This window comes from Gymnogyps californianus, chromosome 6 (assembly GCF_018139145.2).
Source record: "Gymnogyps californianus isolate 813 chromosome 6, ASM1813914v2, whole genome shotgun sequence".
Lineage (NCBI taxonomy): Eukaryota > Metazoa > Chordata > Aves > Accipitriformes > Cathartidae > Gymnogyps > Gymnogyps californianus.
Genome location: NC_059476.1, coordinates 30791079 through 30813476, shown reverse-complemented (window position 1 = coordinate 30813476; position 22398 = coordinate 30791079). Strand labels below are relative to the sequence as shown.

The following is a 22398-nucleotide window of genomic DNA, read 5'->3' as shown; positions in this document are numbered from 1 at the left end:
CTTTGGAAATCTAATCTTTCCTCATTAATCCTATTTCCCTTTGACATTTTCCCTGGTTCATCTGCCTTCGCTTATTCTCCTTACTCAATTTCTCCCTTGTCTAGCATATTTTCATCCCACTTATTTGTTTTTACTCCTCATTCTCCACCTTTCTTTTACCTTTTCTCATCTTCCATCTATTCTCTTCTGCAACCTTTTTTTCTCAATGTTTCTACCTTCCTTTTACCCTCTTCTATGTATTCCCTTGCATTGAGGAGAAGGAACCTCAGCATGGGTCCCATTCCACATCAAGGCAAAACCTCAGTTGCAGCCATCTCTGTCCTCTCTAGACCTTGCTGTTTAAATCATGTAACACAATGAAGAACTTACTGCATAGCTCTGCAAGTACACCTCAGCCTTCTCGTACGAAATTTTGGGATCTCTCACACCTGGGAGTTGGGGTGCCCAGATCCCATGGAAGTCTTGTGTTGGAGGAAGAGAGAACCAAACAGAACTAAAGTTGTAGCTTGGAGTTTAGTTGAGCTAAGTTGTTGACTTCACCAGCTAATGAATCATCAGTTCAGCTAAGTCTCACATTTATGCTATTAAAAGACGTGCGACAGACACTCTCAGAATAGCTGATGAAAAGCATTAATCTTCTGATAACATCTACTTTCTTCCAGTGCAGTGTACAGCCACTGTATCTTCACTGGTAAATACAATTTCTTCCAAGAAATCAGAGGTTTGACCATTTAGCCACTTTAATCACAATATTAATAAAAATATCCCTCTAAATACCATGTCTGGGTCTCCCAATGCATTCTCTCGCATCCCAGATCAAATGATAGAGATGCTCAGTAGCAGTGAATGCATCTCCCTTTACGCTTTCTGAAATGACAAGCAGGCTACTGATGCCTAACACATCAGCAACATTAACAACTCCAAGCGTAGTTCTGTGAAGCAGACACTAAAACTCAGTGAATCGTGTCTTGGCTGTTCTCTGGTAGACAGGGTCCTGGAGTTGTTCGAGGTACCTGGCATTATTTCATGAGAGTTTGTCTCAGCTTTATTAAACTCTAGCATATCCCATTCTAATTTAATGTCAGATCTAGTTTCGACTGCCCTTCAGATTTCATACAAGACAAGTCTACTCACCGTTCACAATGCAGTAATGAATACTGTTAGGCTTTCCTCTGTCTCCATCAAGAGCAACAACAGTAAGGACCTCAGAGCCCTGGGGAGAAATGGGAAATCACAGTCTGTGTGCTGAGATCAAAAAGCAGTGAAATTACAACTGCGTATTAATAAACTGAACTTCTGTAAGTCTTTCTGCAGTGAGGTGTGGGGGGAGAGTGGGTACTTTTGCTTGTGCTGTATGGGGAACACAGCAAGGGCCATTAACTCCCACTTGAAAAAAATCAGTGCTTGGCTTTGCAGAGCAGGAGCTGAATGCTACTCCTTGGACCAACTCTGTGTTGTTGCTACATCGATAGTTTTAGTGGTTCCCAGTGTTGTTGCAGCCCATGCACTGCACCTCCACACAAAGTGGGGACACCCCCACTGCTGCTCACTCCCTACGGACCCGCTGTGCGACCTGCCCTCGCCAGCCTGCTGCCAGCACCATGCCACTGCCTGCACCGATGGCAGAGCAACCTGCTTTGCTGCGTGGGCCTCAGCTCCCCCAGGAGTGCCAGGTCTTGCTGCACCCTCGAAGCATGCCATGCACCTGCCAAAAGACCTGTGCCAGTTTGCCCAGTGCCCAGCCCTCTTGTTCTTTTTTCCAACTCAGCTTTGGGTGAGCACCAGAGGAGCAGCAGAAGCACTGCACTGCTCCCCACGGGCTGCTCTGTGCCCACTGCTGTGGCAGTGCCAACAGCATGGGTGTGAAAAGGCTGCGGACCCCATGTGGCCACGGGTGCCTCAGCCCCAGCGGCCGGCTGGCCGCAGGAGCAGTCGGAAGCCATGGCCAGGGACACCTACCCTGAGCCACAAACCTGGACAGAGGATTTGGAGTAACCAATCTGAGACCCGAGGTTTAGTTTGGGTCACTACCAAGATGCCCTCTGGTAGCTGCTGTGTAGGCTCCCGGCGTTGCTGCGTGCCCCATGGCCACACAGTGTGCTGAGACACAGGCAGCTGCTGAGGAGTCATCAGGTCATTTTGGTCCTACCTAATTAAGTTCAGACAGGCAGCAAAAGCAAACAGAGATCACAAAGCAGCTTGGCCCACAGAACATTTAGGGCATAAAATTGTGATGAAAATTATGGTGATTTAACTGTCCTTAAACCTTCACTCTCTGTCTTTCTGCACAAGTAACATGGCCGTGGGCCATACGTACAGAACTTGTGTACTGGAGACCATTTGCTCGTGTGACTACTCCTATCAACTCGGAGGGATGATGACTGTCAGCATGAAAATGCTCACCCAAGTGGCAATGAGCTGTGCAATTTAGGCCTCTGAACTAAAGTGTTACTGTTTGGGGCTGCAAAAACAGGGAACATTGAAGTAACTGTCAGTTAATCACAGATGGCAACAAGGAACATTTTCATGACAACCCCTGAGTGAATTTTTCAAACAAGAGCAAGGTTCTGTTAGAGCAACTGGAAATACAGAACTGTATTTATTATCATTTATGCTGGAAGCTGCAATAAAATCTGCCTACTGGGCAAAATGCAGCACAGTCCCTTTGAAGGTGACAGAGTACTTGTAAATCCTGACAACTCCACCAAGGAGAAAAGAAGCAAGTTTACAAAATTGACACCAAATGTGTAAACAACACTAAAATCAGCTAGTGCGTCTCTCTCTGTGGAGTTCATTGTAATAGCAAAACCCACACTGGGAAGGACCGATTCATGCTTCCATCATTATAATATCATAATAGTGTAAGTTATGAGCTCAAGCTGGATGTAATTAACATTTATTGACTCCCATTTCCATAGTAAACACTAACTCCTGTGTGCACCTGATAGTTATTTCAAGATCTATACGTAACTGTGCAGAATAAATCAACGTACATAATATCATTCATTCCAAACATCTGCAAAGTACACCAGCATTACTTCTCTGCCCTGCTGAAATGTAACAGCCTATGCACTGAACTGCAATATACAGTCATGCAAGGGCTGCAGTGTACATTGGAGTTCTGGACAGAAAGTAAAGACACGATCTTTCCTGAAACTCAAGGGAAGATCAGGTGAACAGCGTGCAATCACACCGCCAAAGAGATCAGTAGTCTAATGTTGGGTAATTTCATGAGTAGATACCATTTCTCGTCCTACGTATGAAGAAAATTTTAATTAAATCTTATGTATCAGGGTGAAAGCTGATCCATACGCAATAGCATGCCACTGGTTGGATACAGAGAAAATTCATTAGTTTGCAGCCTCAAGAATAATATGTGGCTGAAAGCATCACGGAGGATATAATAAACTAATTTGCTAAGCTGTATACTCCTTTTTAAGCAAATCTGCCATTACGCATTTCTGAGGTGATGGCACAGCCAGGAGCTCAGTGTACTCCTTGGATTCTGTGTCCATGATAGATACAAAGTGGTATTTTCAGCAGCAGACACATGCCGACAAATGCAATGTTCCCACTTGTAAGTGGTTCTCCTAAGTATGTCCCTGCTTGCTTGATAATCTGGTGGGTTTTAGGCCTGGGAGGACTTCCTGGCCCATTCTGCCTATCTAGCTCTCACTGAGCAGAAAGCATCCTGCATTTTGGGGATGTCAGGATTGCCTCTCCCCAGGTGATATCCATGGGATAGCACAAGGAGTTGACAGCATTTGGCCATAAATTCTCCCCACACCTTGCACAAGCAGCTGTTGGTACCAGACTGATCAGCTAGAAAATAAAAGCACCGTGAGACCACACAGCACACAAACACACAAACGCTTCTAGCATGATGTGTTCAGGTGAGGTAACTGGCAACCTGCTTAAGCATTCAGCCAAGTGCCTCTGCAGGTTTCAGCTACAGAAGAGTTCTTAGTCACTGTCTGAGCTTAGACCAACACAAATGGGCAGAATCCTTTTCGACTTTAATGACAGCAACAGGAAGCCTTGCATGGCAATTTTGCAATGGATGTAAACAAGAACAAGTCTGAGATTTGGCCAGCTCATTTCACCTAGGAGTGAAATCAGAGTTTAGGTCCCAGTTTCCAATAAAGCCTGTGCTAGAAACCATAGGGCCATCTTGACTGAGATGTGAAAGATTGTACTTGTTCTCCTACAGGTGAAAACCAGCACTTACTGTGAGTGTATCCTCATAGACATATCCATAGTAGGGAGTCCCGATGAACATGGGAGGAGTGTCCTGAACATCCTCCACATTGACAGTAACTGTTGTTGTGGCTGAAAACACTTTGTTGTCTCCCCTGAGCTTCCCACCACCATCCTAGAAGAGAAGTCATCATCAGATCCCTCTGCTGAAACATGTCTGCAAATCAGCTTATGGCATTGCATGCACCTCATTAGCCTTCAGAAGCACAGTCCCAGGAATCCCTTCTCTCTCTCAACACACAGATTGATCTCTGCTGCCCTATTCCCTTCTCTTTTCCATTTGTTCTGCTCCCTCTCTGATTAGGAAGACAGCTTGCAGTGTCTCAGAAGTCATTTCTTATATTAAGGTGGTTGTGCCAATATATGCAGTCATACATGATCTTTTATCAACAACACAGGGGACAGGGAATTCAAGGTTTTTTTGCAGGAAAAAAGAATGCTAGAAACTGATGCAAAAAGTTAGTGACTAAGGTCTACAGCTTTTCATCCCACATATAGTCTTGTCATAAACACAAGACAATGTGCAGTAGCAAGGTAGTGCATTTCTCAGGGGAAATGAAACAGTGCACATGACCAAAGTCTCCTAGGGACTCCTACGTGATAAAGTGAAAGCACGGAGGAGCTGTGCAGCCAACAACTGTTAGATAGCCACAGTGTATAAACAGTCTCTGGGGACTTGACTACAATCAACTCTGTGCTACTGATACAGCAGAGCCAATTAGAAAGATGACTTGCAATTTCAGAAGCTTTTAACACCCTCAGTCTCAGAGCACCGGCTGGAGGTCAGTAGTCATGCTGGTGTATAAGAGTGTGAATTGTTCAGCATGTCTGCTGTACCAATTCTAAAAATTCCATTTCTTGGAAAAGATATGCTCATTTTTTTCCTCCATACTGCCCCAAAAGCAGCATTTAAGCCAAATTTTGTTACTTCTCCTCAAATTAACCCTGGCTAAATAAATACATTAAAAGATCCGTATGCTTTTCATAAAACACGAGAAACTCAAAGTCCCCATAAGTAATGGCAAAATCATCCTCTTTCCACCCATGCAAGTCTGTCTGTGTGACAGGTCCCCAGAGGATCCTGAGAGATTTTACTTCAGAATCCATAACTTTTAATGCCTAATGAATCCTCAGCCGTGCCACAGGCACAGCACTGCTGAGAATGACAGTTGCAAGAAGGGATGTGCAGCAATATTTGCAGGATTTTAATAAGCTCCTGCCACAAGGCAGCAGAGAAGTGAAAGAAAGAAACATCCACAGATATTTCCAGAAAAGAAGTCCGTCACTTGTGCTGCACTGGCTCTTGCTGTGGCTAATGACTGCAGCCCGCACCACCTGCCTGCCAGGGGTTTGCCCTTGTTGCGGTAGGGCCATGGCCTGGGCAGCACGAGGGAGCCCTGAGCAGCTGCCTTTGCCCAAAGGCTGATGCTTCTTGAAGCCAGGGCTGCATACACCAACGCTTCACTTCCAGGTGACTCAAAAGGCACAGGTGACTTTCTGCAGTGGGGCTTACTATGCTGGCACTGGGGCCTGAGCAAAATGTGGGAAACCCACTCCCAAATGCCTCCAGATGTTGTTCAGCGGCAGACACCAGTCACCTTTCTTCCCTCACTTTTCCGTGTTACCCCCCACACCTCCAGATGTTACAGAGGGAGTTACTCTGCTGCCTCAATGTTATGCTTCATGTTTCAGCAACCCTTTCAGTCACACTTGTATTCGAACTAATTAGTCCTACTCAAATACAACCCCTCACCTCCTCTAGTTTCAGATAAAAGCTTTATACCTTGGCTACGACGACAACAAAATGTGTTCTTGATTTCTCATAGTCCAGGGTGACCCCTGTTTTGATGCGCAGGACACCACTGTGACGGTCTATTGTAAACTTATTAGCATGGATGTTCTAGAAGAAAAGAACAGAAGAAACGGTGAGAGATTATAGGTATGGAAATAAGATTGCCGTAGGGATTCATCTTTTATTTCATCTGCTAAGGGAAAAGACTAGAATAATGATACGGTTTGGGTGAATAATGTATTTGATGAATTTCACCTCTATGTGTTTATGAACAATTCATGAACCAACCACGAGTCTCTCATTATTCAGAATAAATCAGTTACCTGCAATGTAGATTTTTTTTTAATCCTTTAGTATTTCATTGTGAAATCTTAAACTTTGGTTAACACAGTTCATTGCATGGAAAGAGGTAGGGAGGCTGAACAGAGCAAAAGATGAGGAGAAAAGGAAGAAGAAGAAAGGTGCTATCCCTTAGTGTTTCAAAGTTCTACTGGCTTAAAAAAAAAAAAGCAGGAAGTTTGCATGCATAGATTATTGTCCTGAGAGTGGTGTTTTGATGACTTTTGTGATATACAAATAAAACCTAAAAGACATCTGATTTCCAAAAAGGCCTAAAAAATGTCTCCCTCCATTCTTCTGGACTGGAGATATCTATAAACACACCTCCCTTTGGGTATCCATACACAATGGCCACTGTTGGATAATCTTGGCCTTTTCGGTAGATGTTACCACCCGCCTACATCAGACTTTCAGAGAGGTTTTTTTCTGTGCAACTTGAGAATTCCCAGAAACTGTGCCAAAAGACATGGCAACATTTTTCAACAAATACACGTATTTAGTATCCCTTTTGCCACACAAATATATCAACTAGACATAGAAGTTTGAAATTGCTGTTCCTTGGCTTCATAGTCTATCAGCTTACTGGAAAAAGCCCTGTGCAAAATTGAATCCTGCAAATATTGTATTTTAAATGGATCATAACTGGTGAAATCAAAACTAAATTTCAACAAGGCACTCAAGGTGTTCTCTCGCAGTATGCCCAAACTCTTAACAGGATTAGCTTTAGTGCTATGTAAGTATCTTCCAACTTGTTTCCATATTTGTATCCAAAGTAAATATTGCAACAAATTGACTTTGGTTTTTTTTCTGTTGCCTCTTGAAGAAGGGGAACTGCAGCTAATCTGGATGAAGCTGCTTGTAGGAAGAAGGAATTTGAAGAATATAATGCAAAAAGTTGCCCTTTTGGCATGCAAAAGGTCTGTAATACAGAAATTCAGCTTTAAATACAGAGCCCTTTCTGTTCTTCACCAGTGGGCAATAACTGAAAGGCTGGTTTCAAGCAGGCACGGCTTTGTCAGTGAGAAGACTTGGTACCTCATATTTCACACTGTGATCCAGGTCTCAATTATGCACCAGCCTGCTACACCGAAGTGCACATTTGGGTTTCCAGTGCATTTTGCTTTCTAAAGAAAGCTATTTCATGCTTTAGAAATCCCATGTGCATACAAGATTACAAGTTAGACTTGCTCTCCCTGTCACTCCAAAGAAAGGGTCAATAAGAGCCCTGCCGCGAGGAGTCCTGCTGGCAAGCATAGGAGTGAATGGCAACTCCAGCTCCTCCTCCTTCTGCCTGCTGGACTGCACTTGGCTGCTCGCAATCGGACAATATCTGTTTTGTCAATGCTTCTTTTCTTGTGCATGGTACAAAATTGGTCCTATAGACACTAGTAGCACGCTCAACCTTCAAAATCTTTTTTTAACCTGATTTCTGAGATCTCAATAAATGAGAGATGATTTTTGAAGGTACAGGTAATACCTTACCTGCAAGAAGTAGGTGATACTTCCTCCAGAACCTGTGTCTTTGTCCACTGCCTCAATCTTAAAGATACTGCTGCCGGAGGGAGCGTTCTGTGACCAGAAAGAGTTACCAGAGTCACACAGAAGTGGAAAACCAGGTGAGTTAGAAGAAATGAAAAATGAACGTGCAAGGATGCAGAAAAAGAGAGTGATGGTAGAAAGAATATAAATGCATTAAGGGAACCGAAGAGCAGAAAGAAAAGAGGGCAGAGATTAAAAATGGAGGAAACTGGAGAAGAACAAGAAGGAAGAAACACTTTTTGGAATAAAAATGACAGGAAATCTCAGCGAAGACAGAGCACATCCTATTCCCACTGAAGTCAATTCTAAAGACTCCGAATGACTCACATCTTGGAGCTTACCCACAAAACAGCACACCTTAAGTACCTACGGACTTATTCCCTAAGTTTGCAGTGAATATTAAATAGCTACCCAAACCCTAAAACAAAAGAATGCAAGTTAGTCCTGCACATCTTGTTATTTACTGAAAACATACTAGTTCCTCTTTACATCCTATTGAAATATACTTCCAGTATGCAAAGGAACTTCACCAACCTCTGGGACTTGGACTATGTAAGGTGTATTGATGAACTCCGGGCTCTCATCATTAGCATCCATTACAAGGATTCTGACTTTTTCAGAAACCTGGAGTAGAATATGAAGAACATATTATGACTCAAGCCGATTTTCAACAGGTACCTGTTCATTTGCCTACTAAGGTGTAGTCAAAGGCAATGAAAAATTATGGTGTAATAGAATATCTTTGCACTACCAAAATTAAGCACATAAAAGAAAATAAAGAAAATCCCATAATACAGAAGAATTTGCTTTGTGGAGAACACCCAGATATCTCCAACCTAAATAAGGAGTCTCAGAGTACTTTAGAAATTACAGATTGGGGCTGATTTTCAAAAGCCTTTCTTCTTCTTTATGGCATTCAAGATACCATGATGTATTTTATGAGAATACATAAAAGACTGTAAAAGTTGGTACCTGACAGCCAAAAGCATTCATTAATGCCTCATTTGATATCATGATACTAGGTTAATAGCATGCATAATTTGGATGTACAAATACATGCTACTAATACGTAACAATCTATCTTGAACAAAATGTGTGTTCTCTTTCTAAAAATACAGAAGCAAACATATCTGACCAACAAAACTTCCCAGTTGTTTGCAAGTGGACATGTGGATGTGATCCCACTATTTCCTGTCTACAGAGGTTGCCAGGGCAGTTGTGCCTGTAGGATGCTGGCACCTCCCAAACATTTGTGGTAGTAATCTCAATTAATTTGTTTGAGATGAGGAAGAACTCTAGAGTTATCCAGTCTTGTGGATAGTAAGAGGGTCACACTTTTGCAGCACCTCTAGTGATGAAGCCCAGGTCCTTTTATTGGCAGACTAATACCCTGGCTGTGACAGCATCTGTCTGTAAACTGAAAATGCCAAGGGAATTTGTAGAACTAGGATTGGATGCTTGTGCAATGTCTCAGATAAGTCCTTAATGATTAGACGTGATCAAAGCTTTATTCAGCAGCAGACAAGAAAACCCCCACCACCTTAGCCTAAGGAAATCTTCTTAATGTCATGCTAGAGAAACATTGTGGGGGTGGAGGGACAGTCCAATACTCTTGAGTGTCCAATACTAGTTCCTATAATGTCATACATTTCTCCAAAAAGCCTCCAGATCTTTCTTAGTTTTGAATCCCACTGAGCTGACAGTGAAACTTCACAGGAAACTGCTGTAATTCTGCAGGCCGCTAAGTCAGTTTTTCAGCTCACACTACATTGTAATTATTTTCAAATAGCTGAGCAAGGAGCTGGACTGAGACTTGAGTTACTGGGAGTTCAGTGGCTCTTGAAATAGGAGGTAAGACTCTAATGAAATTATGTTTTCTGATAAAATAAGATAGTCCCTGTAAGGTAATTTAATAGGAGGAGGTATGTAGGGACAGACAGTTTGACAAGCTACAGCATAATTAAATACTTACTGTACTCAGGCCATCTGAAATACTGACAATAACTTCAATCTCATCTTCTTTCTGTAAACCAAGAAAATTCCTTTGTTAGAGAGATGGTGTTTGCCCTGATTGGAAAAGGGACTGCAGATTTAAATGTGTCTCAGCAGGTAGATGAAAGTAACAACTAATACCACAAAGCAATCACAGCGGAGGCTAGGAAGACCCCTCAGAGTCTCCAGCTGCGGGGCTCCTTGGACTTTCTGTGGCTACTGTCAAGAGATGGTTGGTCTGGGAATCCCTGTTGTCCTGTAAAGCACTAGTGAAAATCAGTCATCTTTTTCAAGAAACACTCCCTAAAAAGGCACGATTGGTTCAAAATTCTTCTGTCTCAGTATACAATATTTCGAAGGGTTTACTAAGTACTGTGTACCCTTCCCTGCAAAGGAGACATGAAGGGCTCAATGCCTGTGTTCCCAGAATAAGGCTGCCTTTAGGCCACTATTGCTGGGAACATCTTTAACCCACATGGTTACATGGGCTGAAGAGCTATACTGTAACTAGAGCAGTGTCCTGGAACACTGCTTCACAAATCTCTACTTCCTCCTAATGACAGGAGAGTCCCCTATCTGAGGATGAGAGGCCTTTAACTGCCTCTAAGCTCTTGATGGCATGTGGGTGGTGGAAGATAGGAATGAAGAGTAAACTTCTCTTTTGGCAAAAGCTGGACAGACAGCTGCCGAAAAATTTGATAGCAGTGTCAGTGGCACAAGCCAACTGGAAAACAACGTGATGGGTGAAGTATAATGTCTCAGAATTGCAAAGTATATTACATGTTTCAGGGGCAAATAAGTTGGCATTGTCCCTCAAAGCCACAGATGAAATTAAACTGAAGGAAATTCCATGAACACACGTAGTGGTGCCATTTCACTGTACCTCTCTGTCAAGCTCCTCGATCAGCGTAACATTTCCAAGGTTCTTGTCAACAGAAAAGTAGCGTCTTGATCCAGCTTCATAAGCCAGGCCATACGTCACGGGATCTCCTTCTGGATCCGTTCCATTCAGAGTGTACACATGGGTACCTGAAAAATTGGCATTCAACAGCATTTCCCTGTGGTTACTTCAATCAGTGCATATTTCACTGGTCCGTTCCTTAGGAAGTTACCTGCCCTGTGGCAGGCAAAGCTTTTGCGAATCAAACCCACTTACTGGGAAATACGGATAAGTAGGCAGTTCAATAGTCCTGATTGCCACTTTTTAGCCTACTGGTTAAACTGAGTTTATCAGTGCTGGTTTCTCTCACTTCAGGCCCTTTCCTGTGGAACTGCACCTAGATCAATACTGTTCACATCATAGTGTTTACATAGATGACAAGCTCTTGACTAACTCTCAGCCCAGAGTCAGAAGCAATGCTGTTGTACCACTGGGTGACAATCTCAGCAGTACCAAAAGGCCCTCATACACCTCTGCTCTACAGGAACAACGAAATTGCAAACTAGCAGGCAGAAGATCCAGCAACTGAAGGCAGCACTCCCACAGGACTGGACCCAGGCTCTGAAGCTCAGGAGATGCAAGGACATTTGCAGACTTTTCCACTTTCAGAACTAATAGATGCAAAAGTCTTCTTTCCTACTTCACTCCCCCTCATTAGCTCCCTCTCATTAAATTCTCTACTTGACACACCCACTCACACTCACACCAATGAATAAATTCTCCAAACTCATCAATGTATTTCTTTCACAAGCTGGGGAAAGAGAGATTGTTATTTCTATTTTTAAATGTTTGAGAAGTTGGTGCCAGTTTTTCCAGTAAACTGACTTTGTTTATCAGAAGTGATACTTCCTGGGGGACTTATAACACCCACGTTTTCAAAACATGGTGACGTTTTTTTACTATTATTTTTTTAAACTTACATGTCTGTCATTCTACTGTGCATTAATATCTTCATCCAAATAATTTCAAGCACTTTATAAATATCAGTTAACTGAGCCTGAAATATAAAACACTGTTGTTGTTTCCTTCCAATCCACTGTGCCTTGGGTAAGTTACCTGATATATTCAAGTTGCAGAGGTTCGGAACCGAAACTTGGCTTTACATCTAACAAAGTTCTCTGCAATGGAAATACTGTAGCCAAGCAACTCACTGGTTAGTAGTGAGTTTTGCTTGTGCATGGGATACAAAGATGTGATGGAAGGATCCCTGCTAAGAAAGTTAGCATAAAGTTAAGGAAGAACACTGTTAAAGGGAACTCCAGTTTTAAACTACTCTGGCCCTGAGTTTGAGAGATTTTTAATTCTGTACTCAAAAGTTATAATCTTTTTCTCATATCCTCTCTGCAGTGGCAGTGGAGTTTTTCACTGACCCGATCCATAAGCTTCTGTTTAATTCTAGAGCTTTGGTTGAGGTCCTGACCACAGCACTGACAGGTCAGCTTCTCGAATGTTTCCTCAGTTTTGTAATGCAACCTTTTGCTTCTCATTTGCTATTCCTTGGCACGCAAAATGTGAAGCAAACAGATCAGTGGTCTTAATGGACATGCAACGTCCAGATGTCAGCGGTGATATTTAGAAAACATGGTTGTCTTCTTTGCATAGCAAGAGATTATGCCAAGCTATGTGGGATCTGTGCTCACTTATGAGTAAACTCTCTTATGATAATTACCAGGGCAATATTTGGGCAACTTTGTACAGAAAAATGTTCACATTGCAAAAACCAATGGGCCCACAGGAGCACAAAAACCAGACCCTGTTACAAGCTGGCTCAGCCAGCCAACAAATAGTCAAGATCTGCAAAACAGGTTCACAAAACTACAAAACACTTTCCACATTTTTCTTGGACTTTTCCCACAAAACAGAGTAGAAAATAACAACACATGTGTAACTGAGATCCCCAAAAATTATTAGGGAAAGAAAATGAGTGGTATGATGAAACACTTCTCTGACTGTAACAACTAAACTGTGTAAATACAAAGAAATGAAAGGAGAGGAATAAACTGGGGCTGATATAAAATAGTGTCCTGAAAGGACACCTGCCTCCTGATATGGCTGTCTACATAAGAGACAGAAATTTCAAAACTGTTGAAGGTTTCACAGCACCAGCACTGACTGCATTTATTCTTGGTTTTCAAAAGCTTTGTCTTAATATCACAGCTGGGGCCAAATGGAGAATTCAGGTGTCAATTGTCAGCACTTCACTGACATCATTATCAATACAGTGCTTTTCTTCAGCCTTTTTCGGTCATCAGATGTTTTTACTTCTTAGTTGCTTTTCTGCCCTTCTTCTTCACTTTTCCTGTCCCTTCCACTTTATATACTGCTAGCTGTCCTGCCTGTTTCTAGCTTGTGCGGATGTCTGCAGCAGCTGCTGAGCAGCGCTGCCTGTGCAGTGGAGAAACAGGATGGACACCACAGCCCACGTTTGGGGTCTCTCGGAGCCCGCGGGCAACAACCAGGCACAAGGTCTAGTGCTGTGGCTGGGGCTGCCCTGAACTACCAATGCTGGTAGTACATGAACTGCAAACCACTCCTCAGGGATTGCAGGGCATGTGCTAGAGGAGAATAGACTATGGAAGTTTAGGTGAATACATTTGAACCTGGGCAAGTTCTTCCAATCTCTCAATTTTCTCTCCTACATTTTCTAGGAATATTCTTGTAAGGAAGACAGGAATTTTCTTGCTGCTAAATGTGAGAAGAAACATTCGTATTGGTACAGACTGAAATTACTGAGGTTTCTGAGCAAGTAATGAAGGACATCACTGATCTTTACACTGGACTTTTTGCTTCCTAGCTAAAGCTGATACTTCTACATTTTTCATAATACAGGACACTTGTGTGCCTTTTAAATTGGATTGTGGATCAAAATTTCTTTTCTAGCTCATTATAATTCCTAATTTTGTCTGAATTGTAATTTCACTGCACAATACTCTCCATATCATTAACACCCTGGGAACACTTCTCAGCACAGTGTTAATGCCAATTAAAAATCTCTCAGTGTGCTGCCTCCACTTGCTGAAAAGGAAATAAATGAAAAAAACAGCTAAAATCTTATCAGTGAGTACCAAGTAAACAGCCTCTCCCTGTCAGAAAGATAAGGGAATAGAAGAGTCTTTACTCGGGGGATATGGCAAATGCTGTGTAAGAGCCCCGGTCGGAAGAGCTGGATGCTCCGAGTGCCTAGGGGATGGCGCAGCAGGCTGGGACAGGGAAGTCCCAGGGAGCTGCACGCTGCTCCCTGCTACGGCTGCTTCCCAGGAGCTGTGCCAGGCTTTCACTCCATTTTCCTGTTCCATCTTAAAAGTCATTTGCTTTTTGCTCCTGCCACTCAGGCTGAATGGCTGTCCCATGATGCCATTGCTCCATTTTACTTCATTTCTGACTTAAATTTATTCATGGCCAGCCTCTGTCCATGTGGTCTGGGGCTGGTTTTGCCCCCTCACTGAAGACACGCTCTCGTTCTCTGCTGTGCAACACTCAGCAATCAAATCCCCTCCCTGCCAAGTTAAACAAGCCAAGCACATTTTGGACTCATGCTCAGTCCCCCTGTTGTCCTTCGCTACCACAGCTGACATCTGTTAACAAGATGCTGAGAGGGACATCCATGGCCATGCTCCCAGGACAGGACACCTCTGTTACCAATGTCACAGCAAATACGATCTCGCCCGGGGTTACGCGCCTGCTCTCCACCTGTCTCAGCCAAAGGCCCACTTCCCCACCAGGAAAGCTGATGGACAGTTAGCACGCAGCCTACAGATGGCTGTTTAACATTGCAAGCACAGGGGAGCTCAGGCTCCTGGAGGACATGGACCATACACCAAGACTACCTCAAAAATGGCTCTTTTCCCATTCGCTACCAGCTACTGCTCCTTCCTGAGCATGCCCAGGCGACTCCTGCTCCCTCCCTGCTCCCCGGCACACCGCGCTGGCTGGCAAAGTGGAGACATGGCCAGGATCGGCAGCCCAAAAGCCATGGCTGCTACAGCAGCAGCTGGAACAGGCCCCGCAGCTACAAGCTCCTGCGGCAGGGAGAGGGGGGTTCGTCAGCAAGTGCTCAGCATGGGGCCCAAACACCACCCCACGGACAGCAGCAATGTGTCCCCACGGCACCCACAGCAACCAGCTCCAAGGAGAAGCCATCTGAGGGCAATTTTCTGATGTATCTGCAGTTTCTGTTAGAAGCACAAAAACAAAAGCGAAGGCTGTAACATCTGCGAGTCCTCAGTGCATCTCTGTGCAGTGCTCTGCTTTGCAGGGGGGGCTCCATTTTGCACAGCGTTAGCTCTGCTGCAGTGATGCAGAAGGCAGGCTGTGTTTAACGGTTTTGTTCTGGTAGCTCCTAGCTTTCCTAGGGGGGAGATTTTAGTTTCTGCAAAAAGTTGAATGTTTTTGCACCTTCAAACAATTTAGCCTTTCTGGAGTCATCTGAATGTGAGGCCTTGGTGGGTCTCTAGATTCTAAGACACAGCTTGGGCTAAATTGTCCATGTCTGTGTCCTTTCTAGTCAGAAAGGGATTATAATTTAAAAAAGAAGCATGTTAATTCTTTCACTCAGATATTTTTTGTGACAAGGAGGGCTGGAAATAAATTGTGGGCAGAAAAAATTCCTTGCAGGTTCAGCTCCTATGTCTGTGCTGGATGAAATACAGAAACACATACAGAGAGATGGCAGAATGCCAGGGTGGGATCGCTGAGCACTGAAGGACGGACCAGGAAACACATTAGCAGGGAGTCTCACCAGTTTGGGGAGCAGCAGAGGGACAGAAACAGAGAAGGAACAATGGATACCAGAGAGGACAAGAGGGCTTTCCACAGCCAGCTGTGAATGATGGGAAGAAACGAGACCAGGATCGTGCAAGAACAACATAAGAAGCCTGAAGGATGGAGGGGCATGAAGTGGTCAGTTAGCCAGTGGTAGGTAGCGGGCAGCTGTAGCTTTGATCAAAGAAGAACTGCCACTGCAAACTGGCTTTTAATGGGGGGGAGTGCATACCTGGGGGCATGGGGAAAAACAGAAAGGAAAAATGCAAGGATGAGAGGCATGCAAAGATCTCCAGAGCACTGATGATGCTTGGGCTTTGAGAGATAATGAACTTAGGCCTTCTGAGTATGCTTCAATCCCTTGCTCTGCAGCTGTTCTCGGTCCCACTCTGTCCCCACTATGAGGGCTTACAGGGATTAATGAGGTAAGATGAAACAAACAACCTGAAATAGCATCCCACACGTGCCTTAAGACCTTGATTAGGAGCACACGTACATTTTGTATGTACACAGGCAACTCTTGGCAAAGAGCTAATCACCCACCTGCCCTGCCAAACAGCCACACAAACTGCAACCGCTATTTCAGTTCATAACCTTTCCCATTCTTCTTAAATCTGGCACTGGAAGGGGCTGCTGTTCTGGCCCTTCTTACCTCCAGGGGTCTCATGCTCTGCAGCAATAAATGGGATCTGGGAATCTGCAGCCACTTTCAAGCTTTCGCACAGAAATAGTATTTGCTGTTTTTATGATAATTTATGTCACAATGTATGTAACTTGGTACATTACAACTATCTGTAAGTAAGCACAATTGCACAAGGGAAAAGAAGGTCAAGTCAAGGATGATATGAGAATGATAAAGTGATTTTCTTGAATTTGATGCGTTCATGCAGCTGCAGCACTGCAATTTCTCTTTCTACAGTCACATAGAGAATCTATCGTCTCCTTTCGGTGCTCCAAAATGTTGCATGTCCCTTGCCTACAGATGCCTGGGAATATAAGTAACAAACATCACTTTGCCAACTGCTTGTAATCTCTGTGGAGCCAAAGACTGTAAAATTCCTGGAGGTTTATTAAAGTTGCTGTTCATGGTATTGCTCAAATTGGACACTGGCTGCTGCCAAGAAAAGCATCCTGCTTATGACTCCAAATTTTATGTAAGCACAGGGAAGACCTAATGGCAACCTGCCCATTTTTGCAGCACCTAAGCCTGAGTGAAGCCATCCAGAATCAAACACATGGAAGTTTTAATTCCCCTGTTTTGTCACGGATCATCCTGCTCAAACTGAAAAACGACTGCTGGATTGTGGATGCTCGGGACTGCACACGGACATGGGAGACCAGATTCCTTCTCCTTCTTCTGGCAGAGATTGAGGCAGAGGGATGAAGAGTAATAGCCGCCTCTGCGGTGCGAGACCTGTCACTGGGGCCACAGAAAAGGGCCAGCCTGGCAGCCATTTAGCACGGGCAGTGTGTGAGCCCTCACTGAGCGCTGGCATGAAGCTCTGACTGTGGTCTGATGCGAACACTGGTCCTCTCACCCTATGCAAAGCTGAATGTACACCCAGCACTGCAGCACCAAAGTGCCGGTGTCGTTCGTGCCCTCCTCTGGGAGCCTCCCTGCCAAAGCATCCCCGACGAGTGGCTGTGCTGACGTGGGCGGTGGGTAGCAGCAGCAGTTTGCATTGAGCAAACCCCAACCAGCCACGTCCCAAGGGAACCTCCCAGAGTGCTTTCAGAAGAGAGGACCCTGCAGTACTCATAGCTTTTAGTCAAGGTGTTCTGGGAATTAGCCCAAACAAGCACTGGCAGCTGTGTGGCAAAGCTACCACATTTGGACTTCTCAAAAATAAGGTCTTATCTCCCTTTCCCAAGGGTTTCTCTAGGCCCTTTGCAAAAGCCTAAACTCAACACTTCCTAATGTTTCACCTCAGAGAAATGCTTTTGGTGGCACCTTTGGAGCTTTAAGCCAGAAGCTGCTTCTCTCTTGTCTTTTAAAGCACATTTATACAGCAAATTAGAACTACAAGCCAGCCAGTGTAAACACATGTAAACACATTCTCGATGAAGCCAGCAGGCATGAGGCACAGCAGCACTGAAGACGGAGCAGCTTGAGCTTTATCACTGCTGCAACCAAAGCATAAACTCTCCAGGGACCCCTACGTGCCTAGTCTGGTTGCTAATGTTACAAAAGCACATGCAAAAGCCCATCACATATTTGTCATTATTCTTACTCAGGCTGGTTACAAGAATGCTAACACAGGCTCTGATCCCTCACACTGCTGTTTTGCTGTCGAGACATGCACACTCTCCTTTTTTGCCTGCCTGGAGCCCCAGATCAGGTGCACTGGGTCCCAGCGCTGGAAAATTACTGCTGTACTTCGCTGCTGCAGGGAGTGCTGTCATCTGAGAGACTGTGTGGTGCTGCGGTCCTGATAGGAAGGACATTTTTGACTGTGTTGTGGCTCTGTGCCATCTTTAGCTCCCCATCCCCATGCAGGTGGCTGGAGGCTCCCAGCGGTGGCAGGGAGAGGCTGATGCTCTGTAAGTGTCTGCGAGCTGGCACCACACCAGGGGATAGGAGTTTGATGGCAAGCGAGTGAGTTGTACTGCCTGCAGTTTGAGTGGTGGAGTTGGCAAACACCACCCCAAACAAACTGAGTCGGGGTCCCATTTTGTGGCTAGCTGGCATTACAAGCCTTATCTACACTGTCAGACAAGGGATTCCACTGGATAATCTTACTCCAGCAATCAGCAGAGCTGTGTGGATCGCCAAGGCTGAGCAAGTGTGGTTTCCATGTGAATCCAGGCAGAAGCACAGCAAAAATTGCAGCTCCTTGTTCTGCCTCTGGCTTTTGCAAGGGCCACTACTTTACTGTTGGCCTTCAGCTAAGGTTTCCACTTAAGCTTGATTGAGCTTATAGCAAATCCCTGCTGCATCATAAGCAAGCTCTTTTTAAGTTCATCGGCTAGATGCGTCACTGCTATGCTATGTGCCACCTTCTCCCCCTCCTCTTCTCTGGTTGAGCAGGCAAAGGAGAAGTCACTGCTTCCCAGTCACCCTCTCCCCACCCCCTAGCATGCCCGGTGTGGATCTTGGCTGGCATTAACACCATTGGGCCAGAAATGGAGACTTTGAGCAAACCCCAGGCAGCTGCTTCCCAAAGCAGTGAGCGACCCTGGTCATGTTTAGGAAGGCAAAGGCGGCAGCATCGGTCTTCCAGAGGCGGCTGTGCCCTCTGTATCCTTCCCTCACCCTCGCCTCCCCCAGCTGCCTAAGCCCTGGGAGGGGAGGGTTTTGGGTGCACCCCTCCACACAGCCATCTCTCTCCTCCATGCATGAGGCAGCTAATAAATGGGTTCTCTGGTACTCAATTTGCAATAGCTAAATACTTTTCTGATTTAGCCTGTAAAAGCTACAGACAAACAGGAGCAAATCCTAAACAAAACCTCAGTGCAATGTTTGAAGAAAAGGTGGTGTTCATTACTGTAATATATTTCACATAAAATTTTTTAAATGTTAGGAAATTATTCTTCCCCCATGGAAAATATTGATTATAAATCACCTTTCTGTTCTTATTTAATTTTTCTTAATGCAACTACAGTTAAAAGAAGCATAAATAGACCTGCCTCAAAATGCTGAAAGCTGAAAAATGTATCTATTTTTGAATTTTCAATAAAACAAAACTAAACCTTTTTAAAAAACATCAGTTATTTAGACAAAGCAATTTTCACTCCAAGTAGAAACATTTTCTACCATTTGTACCGTAACCATGAAAAATGTGATAACTGTTTAGAGAAAATCATGCCTCTGTTACTTTTCAATGTACAGCTTGCTGTTATCAAGGCTGATAAAATTACTAGCAATTAGGCTTTCTTCTCATAAGCATTTACAGAATTGGTAAGAAGTCCCTCACCACCATGAATTTATTTCTGACCCCAAAGGTCTGTGCTCTGATGCTGTGAAGAGATTGGTGGACGAAGAAAAGGGGAGCTAAAATTCATCTTTTAAATTACAGCTACAATTCAAGTATGTCATTTTAAATTGAGGCCAATTAAAAGCTTGAGAGAAAAACATGTAAGACCACAGTATATAACAACAACCTACAACAAAATATATGTTGCTAATCAAAAGAGCAAGCAGCTCCAGTTTCACCATTTAAACATACTAATTTTAATACTGACCAACAGGTGTGTCCTCCGAAAGGCTGAGAAGTGCCATGTTCCCGTTTGTGCTTCTGGCTCCATTATCAAAGAAATAGGGGGCATAATTTGCCTGAACTGCAATTAAAACAAAACAGAAGCCAAAGAAAAGCATTTTGTAGGTGGCAGTTATTTGGCTTTGTTACCTGACTCTCAGTAAACATGAGCTGTTTTGGGAATACTATGAGTGCATAACATACCCAGTTGCTGCAATGGACTTTCAGAACTATATCTGTACAGATATTTTAAATAAAATTACGTCTACATGCCACTGTGCCAGTATTCACACAGCAGCAAATAGTGAAAGAGAGTATTTGGAAAAAACCCAAAACCAACAGAAACAAAACAAGTAGCAGGATCTCTCTAAAAAATCTCAATCAGTTCCAGACAGGTTCATTGCAAAATTAACCTCTTCAGCTTGCAATGGCTGTACACCTCTCCCCTACTCTACACACGCAAGTCTGAAACTTTCCCAGTGCCTCAGTACCTGACCCAGTATTCTAAGCACATTCTGTCTTAAAATTATGCCTACTGCATGAGCAATTAGCCATAATTAAATAGTTACTTACTTGCTGCCAGACAACAGCAAACAAAGTTAAAAAAAAAAACAAGAAACAACAAATTAGTTGTCATTCTACTGACTGACTATTAGAGATTCAAAATAGCCCATTTGAAACAAAACTCCAAATATATAAACACAGAGGGTAACATTTGCACAGGGATCAGTTGCCAAGGAAAATATTTCAGGACATTACCACATCAGTAAGGATTACTACAGGATTTAAGGTTATGCTTGTATCCTCCTATATTTTTATTTAACAAAGTGATTATTGTACTCACCCAGGCAAACGTGCACCAAACTGAGAAATAAGGAAGGGGTGAAATGCCTTACATGCTTCATCCCACTGAAGAAAGGGCCAATTTCTTCTCTCTTTCAAGGGCTTGGTTATTTTTTTTTTTCCCTCTGAAAGGTCCGGGAAAGTGTCCTTCAGACTGATGTAGTGGAGAAATGTGCAAGAGGCAGTAACAGATGCTAAGATGTTAAGCGGATGACACGTCTTAATTTCTGAGGAATCTAAAGAAGCTCCTTCCTACCACCTAATTAGACCAATTACTTTGCAGGGAGCTGTGGGACTCATTTCTGAGACAAGATTTGGAGGAATCAGTGTAACTCTCATAGGTTCTGCTGTTAGTACTGTATTTGTGCTGTCCAAACACACAAGTCAGAGAGAAGGTAAAGTAGAAAGTTGTTTTCTTTCTGAACTCTGTCTTTAATTCCCTAAGCCAGTCCTCTATTTTTGAGAGCTAAAAGAGGTTTCTCTTTATTTTAGCTTTGCTAATCTTGAGAAACTACAAAGGAAGAAAATCTAACATTAGCAACAAACAGTAAACGTGATTGTTACTGTTTTAAAGGAAACAATCACATTTATGATAGCAAAAAATACACAAAATTGCATACTAAAAATGCAGAAGTCAAAACGTTCTTTTCATGAGCTGGCCTGATCATTTAATTCTTAAACTGCATGAATTTCTGAAAGCATCTTTTACATTCAGCAGGTAATTTTTAACCAACACACTAAAAAGCATGTTTAACCACCAACACATGGAAAAAGTTTTGCTTGTTTTGGGTTTCTGCACATAAAAGATGTTTGCACTAATTTAAAATATATATCATCCAATAAATTATAGGGTTAAAAAACCAGCCACGCTGCGAAGTTGCTCACAGACAAAGCTTTTGGCTGCTAAAAAGGAACTTCATCAGTGGTAATACTTAGCTTCCAATCAAGGAGGTGTTTACTAGTGGCTTAGCTGTTTAAACTTGACCTGAGGCAAAGCACTTGCCCTTTAAGGATGTGTTAATGGAGTTTTCTGTTTTTTAATTAACAGCCTTCGTGAAAGAATGTCTAAGAAATTCATCAGTCAAAGAGTTCTCCATTGCAATGCTTTAAAATGCGACAGAAGCTATGCTTTCTTCCTGGCAGAGACCCTTGGCGCTGGTGCTGACTGCATGCAGCACGGGTGCTGGTGAGATGGGTGCAGCCGCCAGCGCCCTGGTAGCCCATCCCCGCACGCAGGTCTCCAGCAGAGCTGGTGCTATTGCAGAGCTCGCTGCAGGAGGACCCGATGGTGCTGCCAACCCGTTGGGGCCTTCTTACGGCTGGAGCCCACTCCTGCTACAGCAGTGCCTCTTGGCCATGCTGAGTGCGTGGGTCCCACGTAGCTCTGTGGGATGCTGCGTGTCCCGCAGCGTCTGGCTGGGCTGCAGGCAGGCAACCACTGCTCCCTCAAGAACAGGCCCGAGACACAGAAAGCAAGTGCAGGGCCAGGAAGCAGCTTCAGACTGGGCAACAGTGGAGATTTCTGGTTCCCTAATTCATCCATGTGTTTTATAATTATTTGCTAAAGTTTCAGAAGAGAGGAGATAAATATTCCCTAGACCTGATCCTACAGAGTCTCCCTTCCCAGCACCCGCCTGCGGGGTGCAGCACTAAAGGTGGGCAGCGCTCCAGGGCTAGCTTTCATCACACACATCGGGGAGGGACAGGCTGGGCAGTTTCTATGTATTTTTCCTACAGAG

General features: G+C 43.9%; 1 protein-coding gene across 1 annotated transcript in view; it reads right to left on the bottom strand.

Annotated features, from left to right (window-relative positions):
- The window catches only part of CDHR1 (cadherin related family member 1), a 47391-nt gene extending 26670 nt beyond the window's left edge, over positions 1-20721 (bottom strand). The window contains exons 1-9 of the mRNA XM_050899302.1: positions 20661-20721; positions 19803-19898; positions 10803-10948; positions 9900-9950; positions 8462-8551; positions 7871-7957; positions 6041-6157; positions 4229-4372; positions 1135-1213 (exon numbers count right to left, since the gene is read on the bottom strand). Of these exons, the coding sequence (XP_050755259.1) occupies positions 1135-1213; positions 4229-4372; positions 6041-6157; positions 7871-7957; positions 8462-8551; positions 9900-9950; positions 10803-10948; positions 19803-19898; positions 20661-20721 (871 nt within the window). The remainder of the gene's footprint in view (positions 1-1134; positions 1214-4228; positions 4373-6040; positions 6158-7870; positions 7958-8461; positions 8552-9899; positions 9951-10802; positions 10949-19802; positions 19899-20660) is intronic.
- Positions 20722-22398: the final 1677 nt, after the last annotated feature.